Below are 17579 nucleotides of genomic sequence, written 5' to 3' on the forward strand. Positions count from 1 at the left end.
AAGAGGGCGGGAAGAGCGGGGGAGGGCGAGAGAAGGCAAGAGAGGCGTCGTCGTCGGAGATAGTGGAGAAAGGTCGGAGAGAGAAAAAAAAAAAAAGAGTCGCGGCGCGGCCTCGGCGGGGTTGGAGGCGAGGAAGACAGGTGCGCGGGCGAGGGCGAGAGCCTGAGAATGAGAGGCGAGGCAGGCCATTTCCGCCTCCACCTCAGCCTCCGCTGCTTTTTTCGGTGAGAGAAAAAAAAATGAACGAGAGAGGAAACAAGAGGAGAGAGAAAAAATAATAAGAGTATTTTCGTCAGTTTGCTAAAAATTTGGAGCGAATCTGTAAAATTGAAAAAGGCTGCTCAGTTTTGCAAGAGCTCAAAATTTGTGAATTTTTTTATACAAATTGGCCAAAAGAAAATTATACTTGTGAGGCTTTTCATTTATTTTTACCAAAAAAAAAAAAAAAACTGTATCACATTTCCATTTTCCACCAAAGTCTAATCCAAAATATCCCAAAAAATATTAATGAATTAAGCTTTTCCGTATTTTTTTTAAGAACATAAAATCGTATATATGCAGTTAAATCCTTGTAATCCCTCGTCATTCCCCAAATCCATAATTCCCCTCTATTTACTAAGACAAAATTGTATAGAGGACCCTTCCACTTTATGCTATTTTGATATGCAGCCCTCAACTCTTATTTGTTTATTGAATTTCTAATTGTTTGGAATCAACAGATTTTAATATAAAGAAGAAGAAAGTTTATCAAATTTACTAGTGATTTTGTAAAATTTGATAGTTTTAATTTCTTTTTAGTAACTAAAACTAGCATAATTAATGATTAATAAGTAATAAGTAATAGATCGTTATAAAAAAATTTAAAGTGGAGGGTTCTCAATTGAAAAAAAAATTACCGGATCTGTTTCAAATATTCGTATAGTCGAGGGCGTCTCCTATAGTTTTACCAATTAAATAAAAAAGAGAAAATAACACACGTTTTATTATCCCCCTTAAATTTTGCTATAATTACGTTTAACTAGTCCCATCGGTAAATAAAACTAAAAGCAATCAACAGTTACTAATTATGATTAAGGGTTACTTTCATACAGGTCCCTATAAATACAGTGAATTACAAATATATCCCTATAATAAAGTTTAACTTCAAATGTTGTCTCTGTAAAAGTTCTAATATTTTCAAATATATCCCTCTGGTTTGTTATCATTAAAATATTATTTATTTTATAAGTGAAATGACATTTTTGCCATAACAAATATGTCTCTCTAAAAGTCTTAACTATTAATTAAAAAAAGGTAAGAAGATCAATTCACCCCATTAACTAACTAGGATTAAATATTTTATCTATGACTAATTAATTTTTTTTAACGGATCCAAATGGCAGAGACACATTTGAAAATATCAGGTTTTTTGTAGGGACAGTATATGAAAGTTTATAGAAGTATATTTGTAATTCACTATATTTGTAAGGACCTGTATGAAATTAACCCTAATATTAAAATTGAAATAAAGAAAATAGAAGCTGAGGGGGTGGAATTCAAAACACGCTATAGTTGAGGGGGGTCTTCGACATTTTTACCATTTAAAAAGGGGAAAATAATATGTATCGCGAAAAATACACTTAAGCGAAATAATNTTATAAACCTCTCCACCCTCTCTCCATTTCTCCATACTCTTCTCCATACTCCTCCCTCTCCCTCTCTCCACCATTTCTCTCTCTCTCTCTCTCTCTCTCTCTCTCTCTCTCTCTCCAACAATGGAGGTCTCAAGCTCCCTCATAGCAACCCATGCGGCCCCTTCACCCTTCACCAAGGCGCCTCCACCGAGCAGCAGCTGCAGGAGACAGGTACAGAGTCCTACGTTCAAGTCCCTCTCGTTTTTTATCTTATCGTGGAGTTTTAGCGTCTGGGTTTTGGTTATTTTGGCCCTTCAGAGCTTGTGTTTGCGTAAAGTTGGCATCTCGGAGCCTCCAATGGTGATTAGGAGTAATGGGTTTTTGTCGGGTTTCGTTGTTGATCCCTCTCGCTTTTGATCTTATCGTGGGGTTTTAGCATCCCGGAATTGGTTATTTTCGCCCATTAGAGGTTGTAATCGCATAAAGGTGGGATTTTGGAGTTTCCAATGGTGGCGAGGGTTTCATTGTTTGGGGTTGTGGTGATTCCTCTCATTTGTGATCTTACCATGGAGTTTAAGCATCTGGGAAAATTGGTTATTTTGGCCCATTAGAGCTTGTAATTGCATAAAGTTGGGATTTTGGAGTCTCCAATGGTGATATGGACTGATAGGTTTTGGTTGTAAATCATTGTTTATGCTTTTGTTTTGGTTTTTTCTTTTGTAGTTCTCTGTGCGAGCCAATGCTTCTGGCGGCAATCGGAAGGTGATGATCTCGAAGGAGAAGAGTGGGTGGAAGATCGATTTCTCCGGGGAGAAACCGGCAACTCCTCTTTTGGACACCATCAACTACCCAATTCATATGAAGAATCTCTCCTGTCCGGTATCCTCTCCTTCGCCTTTCGGCTTTTATGGTTTTCGCTAATCGTTATCTGAAAGATCGATTACGATAGGAGTGAGTCGAGAATTGTTGTTGTAATACCTCTCGCTCACAATCATGGTGGAGATCAGATGAATCATCGTACTGCCAGTGATTGTACGAGACGGATTAAATGGCAGATGTAGGGATTGAACCCACAACCTCTCGGAACCAATACTGTAGGAAAGCATTAAATGTATTTTTGGGCCATTTCTTATTTTAGATAGATCATTTGGGTAATATGTTTCCACCAGATGTCACCAGCTCTTACATAGCATCGTACACGTGAGCAAGGGTGTTAAATATATTTATGTGGATTTTATTAGATTGATGTTTTAAGTAACAGAATCGGCCAATGAATAATCGTAACGTTAATGAGATCGAATTTGATTTGACTTTGGGTGTGTTTTGTTCTTGACACAGGATTTGGAGCAGTTATCCGCGGAGTTGAGAGCGGAGATCGTGTACACAGTATCAAAGACCGGAGGCCATTTGAGTGCAAGCTTAGGAGTGGTGGAGTTGGCTGTGGCTCTTCATCATGTGTTCAATACCCCTGATGATAAGATCATATGGGATGTTGGGCATCAGGTGGGGAAACAAAAAAAGAAAAAGCCAAAAAAAAAATTGTTAAGGAAAATAAGATAGGTAAAAACGTATAAAGCTTATGTGAATTATAGACCATTTTGAATCGGCTACCTAGCCTTTCAATATTTTGATTTTATTATCCAATCTTTCAATTTATTTGATTTGACTTAGCCAGCAGTTTTTGGCGGTAAAATTTAAGCTAATTACTTTAATAAATTTATAGTTGCGAGAATTGCATGAAGTATGCTAACTAAATCTATAAAGATAAATGATGTATTTAAATTTTGAAGTCAAAGTGTTGTCGACTGACTCAAATCAAACAAATTGGAAGGTTAGACAGTAAAATCAAAATTTTGAAAGGTCGGGTAGCTAATTCAAAATCGTCCATAATTCAAATAAGTTCTGCACGTTTTTACGTTTTAAAATGTCTTCTTTTGGGTCTTTGTTTACTGCTACCTATTTGGGTTTTTTCCCTATAGGTTGAGAAATTAGAGAATTGTTTTGTTAAGTTAAATTTGATTTAAATTTCAGTCGTACCCACATAAGATTCTGACTGGGAGGAGGTCAAGGATGGATACAATACGGCAAACCTCAGGGCTTGCTGGGTTTCCTAAGAGAGATGAGAGCATATATGATGCCTTTGGTGCGGGGCATAGTTCCACTAGCATCTCTGCTGGGCTTGGTAAGCTCTTTTTAACTTTTATTGGTAACTTCGTTTATGCTTTCGCCATCGCTTTTTTTAAATTAAAACCTTTGCATGCGTTTTCTACTACAGCTTTCTCTGAAAGCTTAAGCTGCTAGGAAACAACGTTTATTGAAAACCACTTCCGATGTGTGGGCAGATTTTGACCACGCTTAATATACAGATTATGAAATACCATGGTTTTTCTCGAAGATCTTAAGCTACTAGAGAACGGCATCTTTAATCATTTTGTACTCAGCATGTTCTTCTTCTATAAAATATTTCAACAGGGATGGCAGTTGCGAGAGATCTGTTGGGGAAGAAGAACCATGTAATCTCAGTGATTGGTGATGGGGCCATGACTGCCGGCCAGGCATACGAAGCCATGAACAACTCGGGCTATTTAGATTCTAACCTAATTGTTGTATTAAACGACAACAAGCAAGTGTCTCTGCCGACGGCGACTCTCGACGGCCCCGCCAAGCCTGTCGGGGCCCTCAGCAAAGCCCTCACCAAGCTCCAAGCCAGCACCAAGTTCCGTAAACTGCGTGAAGCGGCTAAGGTAATTAGAGATTATAGTTGTCTCTCCTGAGTAAAATTCTTTTTACGAAATTCCATTGACTAGTGTGAAGAAAAAAGTTTTGAATTAACTATAAGAGATGCTTTTACAGCTGCATGTGTTGATTATTCTGTGCAAAGTTTATGTATTTTATTAATCATGAAATAACTCGAGCGAATCATTTGAAACGTTGAAATCATAGGACACTCCGATGGTACATGATCTTGTTTATATTTTTCAAACTAGGGGAATTTAGGTTAAACCCGGTTAGTATTGGTTCATTTAGCCCAAGCCACAAGTAAAATATTCATATTAATAGGGATGTCACCATTCAAAGGGGTCGAAATTTCTAACCCCGTTGTTTCTGTTTTTCCTTATTGTGAGCTTCCATCCAGTCAACAGTCAACCCTGTAGTTTGTTATTTCTACAAGCTTAAGGGGTCTTTGGTTCCCCGGAAAATAGCCTAGAAAATAGTTTTCTGGCGGGAGAACTGTTTTTCGTATGTTTGGTTCCTAGGAAAAGAAATTTTTCTGGGAAAGTTTTTTTTTCCTGATTTCATGAAAAGCAAGTGCTTTCGTTCTCCCAATTTTTGATCCGGAAAACGAAAATTCTGAAAAGTATGTTTTCCACGCTTTCACGCTTTTCCGAGAGACCAAACAAACCACCACTTAGTCTCTGTTTTACACATAAGATTACTTTCCTTATGTAATACAAACTTGAATTTGTAAGAAAATGTATATTTATTGGCTTTCAGTAAGAATAAATGTCAATTTACGATGTTACGATTGTCGACAAGAAGATTATATCACTATACTAAATTTGATACTTTACCCAGAGCATTACGAAGCAAATCGGGGGGCCGACACATGATGTTGCGGCGAAAGTGGATGAATACGCTAGAGGAATGATAAGTGCTTCTGGTTCATCACTGTTTGAAGAGCTCGGCCTGTACTATATTGGCCCTGTAGATGGGCACAATTTGGAAGATCTAATTACCATTTTCCAGAAGGTGAAAGCCATGCCAGCTCCTGGACCAGTTCTTATCCACATAGTAACCGAGAAAGGCAAGGGTTATCCCCCTGCAGAGGCTGCGCCGGATAAAATGCATGGTAATTACTTCTACTCCATAAAGCACAAAAAAAAAAGAAAACATTCGAGAGTTTTTGATCCGATAAGAAGCTAAAGTAAGCTTAAGCTTCCTCTTGGTGTAGCGTGAAGCTATTGAGAACAATTTAATGAAAAAAATTTTAGTGCTTCTTCCAACAGTTCTAGCCAAGGGAAATAGGTCCATTTGTTCTTTACAACTATTAGAATCTCTTACGGAAAGATACACATGTTTCATGCTTCAGGTGTTGTCAAGTTCGACCCAAATACCGGGAAGCAATTCAAATCGAAATCGCCGACACTTTCGTACACCCAATACTTCGCAGAATCTCTTATAAAAGAAGCAGAAGAGGACAGCAAGATAGTCGCCATTCATGCTGCTATGGGAGGTGGGACAGGCCTCAATTATTTCCAAAAGAGGTTTCCGGAAAGATGCTTTGATGTCGGGATCGCAGAGCAGCACGCAGTCACTTTTGCTGCCGGCTTGGCCGCTGAAGGCCTTAAACCTTTCTGTGCCATCTACTCGTCATTCCTTCAACGCGGATATGATCAGGTATTGAAAATTAAGAAATTGAAAACCTATATCGAATTCTTCCAGTAGCTTAAAAGTTTTCGAGACATTTGCTGTTCCTATAGACGAAAATTTGGCTGTTTTATGCCGTGCATTGAGAGAGAAAGTTACTTGGTGAATTGAAGGTGGTACATGACGTAGACCTACAAAAATTACCGGTTCGGTTTGCTTTGGACCGAGCTGGTCTTGTGGGTGCGGACGGGCCAACTCACTGTGGCGCTTTCGACATCACCTACATGGCTTGCTTGCCGAACATGATCGTCATGGCACCATCAGACGAGGCCGAGCTCATGCATATGGTCGCCACGGCCGCAGCCATAGATGATAGGCCGTGCTGCTTCAGATTCCCAAGAGGGAATGGTATCGGCGTCGCCCTTCCTCCTAACAACAAGGGCACTCCCCTTGAGGTACTCCATTAATCCCCTTATTTGCAAATGTTTAAAATTGTTTTAATCATTAGATGGTAACAAAGTTTTTCTTTCGATTTTACTTAGATTGGAAAGGGAAGAGTTATCATGGAAGGCACTAGAGTCGCCATTCTTGGCTATGGTTCGATAGTTCAGACGTGCATTAAAGCCGCCAATTCTCTGAGAGCCCATGACATTTTCGTCACTGTGGCGGACGCTCGATTCTGCAAGCCGCTCGACAGAGAGCTCGTGAGGACGCTGGCGGAGCAGCACGAGATCTTGGTTACCGTCGAAGAAGGTTCGGTCGGAGGGTTTGGGTCTCATGTTTCTCATTTCTTGAGCTTGAATGGTCTTCTAGATGGACACCTCAAGGTAATCTTTCTTTTCTGAAACATCTAACAAGTGATTTCGCAGTTCTAAATCGAAAACAAGTTAAAATTCCGCGCGCGCGGGGAACTATCTGTTCTAATATATGGGTTTTATGCAGTTGAGATCAATGGTGTTGCCGGACCGATACATCGATCACGGATCGCCCCAAGATCAGATCGAGGAAGCTGGGCTTTCCACGAGGCATATAGCCGCGACGGTGCTCTCTCTCATGGGGAGGCCAAAGGAAGCTTTGCAACTGAAGTGAAACCACCAAAACCACTCCAATCACTCCAATAATTAAACAAAAAGAGGGATTATCCAATCTCATCCCATCCAAATCCAAACCATTTTCTCATGAAACAACTTTGGCTTCTTCTCATGGAATGGTGAGAGGGATAGATGGATTTGGTGATGTTTAGTTACACAAAAAAAAAAAAAGGAAAAAAGATGAAGGGTATCCAATGAAAGTGCTTTTGTTACTGGAACTTGTATATTCTCATTTTGTCTGGATCTACTGCTCCTATTATGTTTGTGTAGCTATCAATATTCAATATGCAAATAGAAAAGTTGGAAAAATGTCCTCTTCAATGAAACTGAGATGATGCCCTCTGCTCTTGTTTCCTTTTATTTTCATTCTCATCTGTAAAGCATCAATAGGTTGGAAATGAAGAGTATCTTCTTCTCCTCTGCCAAAAAAAGAAAAAGGAAAAAAAAATCCTAAGATGTATAATACTAAGGTGTTTTTATGGGATAATATTTTAATTTTTGGAATAGCTCAATATTCTAGAAGAGAGAGGAATAAAGGAAACTTTGTTCTTGGAGTGACATTTTCTTAATTTTGACCGGAATAAATTATTTACATCAAATTTAAGGATAAAATATTCTGTCCCTGCGTTAAAAGAGAACTGATTCTGATTCTAGTAGTGTTTGGTTTGAGAACTTCTGTTTCAAAAGGTAGGGACAAAATATGGCATCCACAGTTTTATTTTAGCTGAGAATAGTAGGATTTAATTGCCATTGGGGCCAACCCATGAGGGATATTATAACTCCACCATCTTGGAACTGTTACCCCTGTTGGGGATTTCATATGCAGTGGAGGAGTTGCTGAATAATTTAATGTCATTAAATACAACATAGAGATTACCGTATAGAAACTGTTTGGTTGCACGTAGTTAAAATTGCATACAAATTGCTATTTATTTTTATTCGCTTAAATGAGCCAGCATTCTGCCTTGTGACAAGAGGTTATGTTGGGGCCGAGTCATGTTCGAAATGGCGTGAAGCTGGGTGGGCTGAGTTTTATTTGAAGTGGCGTGAGGCTGGTTCGGCCGAGTCACAGTCGAGACCCGTGGGCGCTGTATTTGTATGCTTTAAGTGAATTGGTTGCGTATTTCTAACAGCTTGAGCTTTTGGGATTAATGGTTAGCGCCAACGATCCAGCAAGTGGTATCAAAGCTAGAGGTCACGAATTCGATTCTTGCATGCTGCAAATGTGTGCAGATGCTGGAGATGAGCCAGCATCCTGCCTTGTGGCGGGAGGCTATGTTAGGCCGAGTCATGTTCGAAGTGGCATGAGACCGAGTTATCATGTTCGAAGTGGCATGAGACCAAGTTATAGTGGAGACCTGTGGGTGTTGTATCTATACACTTTATAGTTTTGCATATTTCCTTGTAACATCTTTCAAAAAGGGAGTAAAGTTACAATTATAGCTTGGATAAATTGCATGTTTAGTCCTCAAACTATAGGGCAGAGTGACATTTTAGTCCTTAAATTTTAATTTATTATAATTTCTGACTTGAACTCGCAGACTTATTGCAATCAAGTCCTAGTTATAACCTAATGTAGTAGGTTAAATATTGATGAGTCGTTAATGTAGAAGTGATACAGTAGTGTTGTGAGCGATGATGCGCTAATAAGTAAGATGTTATCTTAGCGATACTTTTATATCAGCGATCGATGCTTTAACATTTAGTCAACTAAATTAAATTGTGATATTTGATTGTAATAATTTGAAAAATTTCAGCTAAAAATTATAATAAATATACACCGAATAAAGAGAAAAATGAATAGTGTAAACTAAATAGCCTTGTAGGACATCGAAATGAACATCCTTAATCAATACATTGAAGAGTGTTTTTTTAAAAAACAAATAGCTTATTTGAATCATATTTAATTACTAAACTAGCAATTTCATATAATAAAATAATCAAATTTGAGATAAGTTGATGGATAAATAGAATGTACTGTAATTTCATAAAATTTGGTTTCCAGCATTTTAAAATACTCTCGATCAATTCTAACAATTCTGGTCAGTGAATCAAAAGCTTTAAGATTAATTTCGAGAAAGAAGATTTGGACTTGAATTCTCTCAAAAGAATCCTAGTCTTTTGCGTGGACTGAATACATAACCGCAGTTTAAATATCCGCATAAGATATTACTACGGGGCTAATTTTGTTATTTGCAGAGCAGATTCAGTTCATTTGATCAACTTTTGTTTTGCAAAAACCAAAACTAGCTATGTTAATACTAATCTCCTTAAAATATAGAGCATATAAACATCTGTTCAAACAACGAAATGAATAATTTTTACGCAAGATACTGATGATGGTTCATCATATAATCACAGTGTCGGATCATAACACAATTTTTACGCAAAGTTGGCCTCTAAGAAAATCAAATGCGTCTAATTTACTTGCTTTAGAAAGAAGCAAAATCTATCTTTAAAACTGTTTGATTGCATGCAATTGTAATTGCACTAAGTTTCGAGTTATAAATCTAAATATAGTGTTTGATTTGATAAATTTGAATTTAAATGTTACAATTTAAACTACACAAGAAGACTCAACTGCAACAGTTGAAAAGATTAATTTAATCAAGAGATAAGCTTACTTTCAAATGAGAAAATATTTTTTTCTCCTGTATTGGGGATTTAAAAACTCTTTATAAAATTACAAAGCTAACTTCATGTCATAGATTGAATGACTCTCCAAATCAAAATGATTGTACTTCTGTAGGAAGCTACACTTTTCAAGAAGTATATCTAAAAATTTAGATTTTACATTAAACTAGCAGAGGTACTTGAATTATAAAGATCAATCTACCGGCATTAATAACTAGTTGGACTTTAAATCATCGGTCCAAAATACTTAAGTTCAGCTATTAATTCTAGCTGGTGTATCTGTCACATACACATCTCTTACATTCTCCCACATTATCTGATATCAGATTATTGAAGTACCTCGTACATTTCTTCTTTTAGACTCTGACATCATCGCCAGTCTAATTCACACATAATCCAAAATCATCGGCCATAGTAAAGTCTATCTTACACTTTTCGCTAGTGAGTCAATTTTGAAACTTACTGTAACGATTCAGCCCACTAAAATTATTAACTAGACTTGAGCATTATAGACCGGTAGTTTGAGCCGAATAAATTACTATCGTTAGCAGACTAAGTCATTACATAAATCAAAGGAATGCATTAGTTATTTTTGAATGTTATATTATAGAAAGTTATATAGTAAAATCAGAACTAATATATTATTAAGACTATTCCTTAACCATTTATTATTATTATTTTTTTTGGAAATTATAATTAAACCTAACAAATAGATGAATTAGACAATCCGCTGGTGGATAAGCATACCAATGGATCATGCCAGGGTCGACGGTTAAAATATATCAGTAAATTTTTGGATAGCCACTGTCCTTACTAATACCCGCCTACGGGCGGGTGGGCAGGTAAGCCGATTATCTATAAAGCACTTTTTTTTTTTTTTTTTGTTCTTATACTTTTTAAAGACAAAACACATACATATAATTTTTAAAAGATTTTTGCTAAATCTAGTGTATAAAATAACACAATACATAACAGATAGTATAGTCTTAAAATAATACTGAAAAAAAAATCGATTTAGAATTATTACAAATTATTTTACAAATATATAGTAGACAAACAAGGTACCTGTCCCCGCAGGTCGTCCAAATACTCATAATATAACAAACATCCACTCGTTTTAGTCATAATTTTTTTGATAAAAAAATTAATGCTTGTTCTCATAAATCTATACATAATCCGTAATTTGGTTCAGGTATAAGTAAGAACTGCTTGTTCCAGGGATAGGTACAAGTTCAGGTATAAGCAGGAACTAAACCAATTTTGCGTTTGGATGAAAATTGAGTTGTTCCTAGGAATAAAGTAAATAGCGTTTGGATGGTTAAATTGGAACAAGAGGAATAAAAGTTATAATTTGAAATTAAAATTATATTATCTAATTAATTAACATCAAAATATTACTTAAAAATAAATAATAAATAAATTATTAATAAATAATTATAAATAATAATAATTATTAATTATTAATTATTATTATTAATTATTTATAATTATTTATAAGTAATAAATTAATTAATTATTAATAAATTATTTATAATTATTAATTAATTAATTATTAATAATTATTTATAAGTAATAAATTAATTAATAATAATTATCTAATTATTAATAATTAATTATAAATCATTATTAATAAATAATAATAATAATTTTATTATTAATTATTAATAATAAATTACTAATAATATCGATTATCTAATTAATAAGAATAATTATTTTATTATTAATTATTATTTAAATAATAATATTAATAATTAATTATAAGTAATAAATTAATTAATAATAATTATCTAATTATTAATAATTAATTATAAATAATAAATTAATAATAATATCGATTATCTATTTCTTAAGAATAATAATTATTAATAATTATTATTTAATTAATAATTATTAATAAATAATAATTATTAAATTAATAATTATTATTATCTAATTATAAATAATTAATTATAATTAATTATTTGTTTATTTATTTTATTATTTAAGCAATAGATAATAATTCAAATATATTAATTAGATTAATTAATAATTTACTATCATTAAAATTTCAATTTAGATTTAATCAACCTTGTTCTCATTCGGGAACAAGCTTGTTCCAGGAAAAAGATGGAACAGCAGTTCCAGCCAGTTCCAGTCTTATACCAGCTAGTTCCAGAAACCCGGGAACTACTGTTCTCGGGTACCAAACGCTGCGTTTAGGAACAAAGGGGCGAACAAGGGCCTATTCTCCCTCTTGTTCCCGAACCAAACGCTACGTAAGTACATACAGATACGAATAGATATTGTCGGGCCGTAATTTTTTTGGATAAAAAAAATTAATACTCATTCTTATAAATCTACAAATAATTCGTGAGTACTCGCGGGTACATATACGTATGGATATTGTCAGGTATAAATACGGTACAAGAAGTGTACACTCTCGATATGGAACGAAGAGAAATCGCGGAGCGCAAAATGAGGTAGAGAGATATGGAATGAAGAGAAAATGAGAAATAGAAAACAAATTAAGAATTACATCACATGCATTAGGTTGCTTTCCTGTTGTTCTTGTTTTCCTTTCTTTTATTGCAGCATATATAAATATTAAAAATTAATTTCATATAATCAATGAGTAAGGGTGAAAATGGTTAGGATAAACTCCAATCACATCCGATATCGGATTCGATAAGATGTGAATATGAATGTCAAAATTTGGCTTTTGATACTTATTCGTATCTAAACTCGCATTCGAAAAAATTAATATATATATATATATAGAGAGAGAGAGAGAGAGAGAGAGAGAGAGAGTTGAGCTAGAATACTGTCGATAGCAAACGGGCTCCGTTGCCACCAATTTGTTTTCGATGATGGAGCATCCAAATCGACGATCGGCACCGTTGAACATGATCTATACCACTTGAAGTGTTTAGAAATCAAATTTCAAATCTTTGCGACATCATTTGCCTAATGATCAAAGGGTTTCAAATTTTGTAATTTTAATGGTCGATATGAGGCGTTTTCTCGTTTAACGGCGTAAAGATATCCAAATCAATTGAATTTTTGTTAGAAAATTTTTTAAATTATTTAAAACAAAATCTATACTCTTGATCTTGATTACAAGACTCCTATCATCATTTTTTAACGAATATTCATTTTCAGCCGTTCATTTTTGTGTCCACTCGATGAATAAGAGGATAATATCGGAAATGTATGAAATTTGATTTCTAAACACTTCAAATTGGTATAAATCATGTTCAACGGTGCCGATCATCCATTTGGAGGCTCCACCATCGAAAAAAAATGGGTGGTAACAGAGCTCGTTTGTTATCGATAGTATTCTATCTCAACTCTATATATATATATATATATAATATATTAATTATATATATATATATATATAGTAAAGCTGCTATGCTATTAGAAGCATAAAGTAGTTTGTGCTTCCAATTTTTCAGCCCTTAGATCAACCCCATTAATCATTACTAACCATTGGATTAATATTATTAACCAATGGGAACCACTCAACTCTAAGGGGACCGCTATCATCCCAACCGTAGAATACTTAATCTAAGGGCTAAAAAATTGGAAGCACCAACTACTTTATGCTTCATAGTAGCTCAACCACTAATCTAGATATATATATATATATATACATATATACATATATATATATATATATATATATATATATATATATATATATATGAGTCCGGCTACTATACTATTGATAGTACCAAGCCTTTGGTAGTATAGAGTTTTCTACCGTTAGATCTACCCTGTGATCATTTTCACCCGTTAGATTATACTATTAAATCAACCACCCACTCAACCCTAGGGGATCATTATCATCCTAACCGCACATCCTTTCATCCAACAGCCAAAAACTCAATAGTACCAAGGGCTTGGTACTATTGATAGTATTGGAGCATAATTCTATATATATATATATATATATATATAGTCCGGTTAGTATATTATCAACAGTACCAAGATCTTGCTACTATCGAATTTTTTGCCGTTAGTTCTATCATTTGATCATCTTTACTCGTTAAATTATACTATTTAACCAACCACCTACTTAACCTTAGGGGACTACTATCATCCTAACTGCTCATCATTTCATCCAACAGCCAAAAACTTGAATATACCAAATGTTTGGAAATATAGAGTATTTGATGCTTTCGATTTTTTGACCTTTGGATGAAGAATTATATGGTTGGGATGATTGCGATCCTCCTAGAGAAAGTCGGAAGTACTGGATTCTATATACTTCCGATAGCATAGTAGCTCTCTCTCTCTCTCTCTCTCTCTCTCTCTCTCTCTCTCTCTCTCTCTCTATATATATATATATGTAGAATCCAGCTACTATACTCTTATGAGTACGATCGCTTTCGTACTCATAAGTCGTTTTTGATGATAGAGCTTCCGAATCGACGATCCATACCGTTAAACATTTTCTAGAGCATTTAAAACTTCTAGAAATTAAATTTTATAATTTTTCGATATCATTTACCTTATGATCAATAGCTCACAAAATTAACAATTTTTAACGGCCGGTATGTGATACTTGCTAGTTTAACGGTGTAAAAGTATCAGAATAGCTTGAATTTTTGATAGAAAATTCTATTCATTACCTAGATAAAGATCAATAACCCCGATATTAAATTGAAGGATCCGATCATCCATTTTTAGGACGTCGTTCGATTTTGACCGTTCATTTTATATCCGCTTGATGGACTTTATAATGATTTCGAAAAGTCACGAAATTTATTTTTTAGAAGTTTCAAATACTCTAGATCATGTTTAACGGTGTGGATCGTCGATTCGGAAGCCCGAACATCGTAAACAACTTATGAGTACGAAGGGCTCTATACTCATAAGAGTATAGTAGCCCTACTCTCTCTATATTTATAGAACTAGGCTACTATACTATCGGTAGCACAGAGTGCTCCGGGCTACCAAGTTGTTTTCGATGATGCGGCTTTCAAATCGACGACCGGCTCCGTTAGACTTGATCTATACTATTGAAAGTATTTAGAAACTAAATTTCATAATTTTTCGCTATCATTTACCTATCAAACAAGTAGTCTAAAATTGAACGACTGAAAATAAAAATTTCATGAAAATGATGATAAAAGATTTAATTGAAGATCAGGTATACTGATCTTACTCTAAATAGTGAAAAGAATTTTTTATAAAATTTTCATCGCATTTGGATTGTTTTATACCGTTAAACTCACAAACACACCACATCGGCCATTAAAATTGTCAATTTTGAGATCTTTTGATCACTAGTCAAATGATGTCGAAAAAATTTGAAATTTAGTTTCCAACATGACTCTAATTATATATATATTTTGTAGAGAAATAAAATAATTGAGATTCATGTTATTTATGTTTGTTAGATATTAAATTTTATTGAATAAAATATAGGTATGTGAAGTTTGAACACGAATGTGAGCCTTTAATTGTATTAATTGTTTGTCTAATTCGTCTTAATTTTAATTTATATTGATACATGTATATTAGTATATATTGATATCAGAATAATATCCAAATACAAACCTAAGTCATATTTAAATCCGAATTCATTTTTAGCGAATAATAATGGTAATAAAAATTTAGCATCCGATACATATCAGATATGAATATGAGCATGGTTTTATCATAAATCCGACTATATTCTACCATTTTCACCCTTATCAGTGAGCCATAATGAAGCACAATGGAATTGAAGTAGTTTGAAGTGCTAATGCTGTTCCATTTCTTCAACACAAATCTATTTTGTACTTTCATAATAATTTAATTCGGAACATAAATTACCAGTTTAATTTGAAGTACTTCTTAAATTATAACACAGATATTTTTTTTTTTGTACTTTTAGAACAATTTAATTCAATTGAACCACCTAAATTTTCGCTCCATATTCACATAATCATCCAAGCTTGAAACTTGTATGTTTGCTATCTAAATCTTAATTTTTTTTGCGATTAATCAACAGAATCTATAGTTTATTAACTTAAGGTGACTAATATTAGCCAAATGATAGACACAGACCATTACTGTAGGTGAGTTTTTTTTTTTAATATCAAAATTTACTCTTGTGGATCGAATTAATCATAATTATCAGATTTTATTTTTTAGCAATTAAATGATAAAACTTTATTTTCTTTACTGCAAGACAAAATTTTAACATCAAAAAGACTTTCTTTTTTTTTTTAAATTGCTGTTGTGCATCCTTTGCTATCTATTTGTCATTTAGCTATTGTCTTGTAGCTTTAAATTCATTAAAAAAGACTCCTTTTTTATCGCTTATTATTTTCAGGACAGATTCAGATCACGACAAATTAAAGAATGAAAGGGTTTCTCGCCTGCTGCTCTAGTTTTTTCTGAATCGAGACAAATACGGAATGATTTTTTTTTTTTTTTTTTTTTTTTTTTTTTTTTGGTCCCCAGCCCACTTACATCCGCATTCGGGACGAACGAAGGCGAGACTCCACCAACTCTGATTTATTTGCATCCCTAGCTACATCTATCAATTAATGCTTAGAAAAATATGTTGCACCAAATTTCTATTGCAAAGTGCTCTCAAAGGAGAAAGATGCAGTTGTAACCATATATATATATATCTGCTTTAAAGTTTGTGTTGAATCAATTTCAGTACATGTCCACAAAATCTCCTTGATATTCAAAGTTGAAACCACCAACACAATAATCCCTGTCCAAATCCAAATCTTTTTTTCTTTCTTTTGTTTTGTTTTGTACTATTGGGTAAACTTAAATTTACCCTTTAGGGCGTGTTTGGTTTGTGCTATCTTTTTAAGATTCCTAATAATTCAATAGGAATAAAAAAATATGACGGTGTTTGGCTAAACGCACTAAGTAATCTAGTTAGTAATATTGGATTTACTTGGGAATGAGATTCATCTCAAAATACTAATCTCATTCCCTTGAGGGAGGGTGGGTATCTTCATATGAATGGATTGGTTTAATCATAATATGTCTAATCTTTTTCTTTCTCCCCACCCGCCGGCTAGTTGGTATTATTTTCCTTTACACTCTAACCTCATATCTCTCTCTAAACTTATCTTTTTCTCTCTAAACTTGAACTCTTCTTCTCTAACTAAACTAAGCTCTCTCTCCCCCCTTTTTTTCTAAAATCTCAATTCTCTCACTCCCTCCCTGGACTCTATTTCTCATCCTATTTTTTTAATTATACTTTCTCTCTCTAACATATGTTCTCTCTCCTTTTTTTCTAAAAAAAATGTTGAAATTTTTTATAGTATTATCTAAAATTAAATAAATAAATAAATAAATAAATTGTATATTTTTTTGTAATCTTAAATAACATGATTAAATAATATGACCGTGCGAACCAAACACAGAAATGATTAGTAACAGGATGAATAGGAATAAAATTCTCGGATATCTTTTTATTTCTAATAATATTTCATAGTGCGAATCAAATGCGCCCTTAGTTTAACTTATTTTTACGTTGACATTTGTGGTTCAAAAAGTTGTAGTTATCTACATATTGGTTTTACCTCTTGTTTAATTCAAAAAGTCTACATCAGCAAAGTAAATTTTTTTTTATAACAACAGTATAATTAATTATAATTTTTAAATCAGGGCATAACAAAATAAAAATGAGCTAAATTATGGGATAGTTAAACACATTTTTTTGAACCATAGCGAGGCAAAGTGAAAATTAGCTAATTCATAGAGGAGCAAATTGAAGTTTATCCTTTTTCCTTTTTAATTAAACTAGAGATGCACGCGAATTTTGCCGTGGGTACAATTTGTAAGTTTTTAATTATGTTTGTAAAGTATTGTACATACTATATATATTATATAAAATCACTTTGTAGAGTCAAATAGAAGTCTCAACCTTTAT

At 33.8% G+C, this 17579-nt stretch overlaps 1 protein-coding gene across 1 annotated transcript; it reads left to right on the forward strand.

The window, feature by feature from the left end:
- Positions 1677 to 7412, forward strand: LOC109715627 (probable 1-deoxy-D-xylulose-5-phosphate synthase 2, chloroplastic). Its single transcript, XM_020240734.1, has 10 exons — positions 1677 to 1844; positions 2337 to 2492; positions 2952 to 3116; positions 3645 to 3795; positions 4086 to 4357; positions 5190 to 5463; positions 5704 to 6011; positions 6155 to 6436; positions 6524 to 6808; positions 6924 to 7412. Exons 1-10 carry the CDS (start codon positions 1755 to 1757, stop codon positions 7068 to 7070), a joined length of 2130 nt encoding a protein of 709 aa, XP_020096323.1. The 5' UTR covers positions 1677 to 1754; the 3' UTR covers positions 7071 to 7412.

The sequence above is a fragment of the Ananas comosus genome, linkage group 9 (assembly GCF_001540865.1).
Source record: "Ananas comosus cultivar F153 linkage group 9, ASM154086v1, whole genome shotgun sequence".
In the NCBI taxonomy this organism is placed as follows: Eukaryota; Viridiplantae; Streptophyta; class Magnoliopsida; order Poales; family Bromeliaceae; genus Ananas; species Ananas comosus.

What these genes read in the sequence shown, in the direction of transcription:
- LOC109715627 (XM_020240734.1), top strand. Translation starts at nt 1,755, where the DNA reads ATGGAGGTCTCAAGCTCCCTCATAGCAACCCATGCGGCCCCTTCACCC. An exon ending in GCAGCAGCTGCAGGAGACAG is followed by an intron (nt 1,845 to 2,336) that starts GTACAGAGTCCT and finishes TTTCTTTTGTAG; the next exon opens with TTCTCTGTGCGAGCCAATGC. An exon ending in TTCTAGATGGACACCTCAAG is followed by an intron (nt 6,809 to 6,923) that starts GTAATCTTTCTT and finishes GGTTTTATGCAG; the next exon opens with TTGAGATCAATGGTGTTGCC.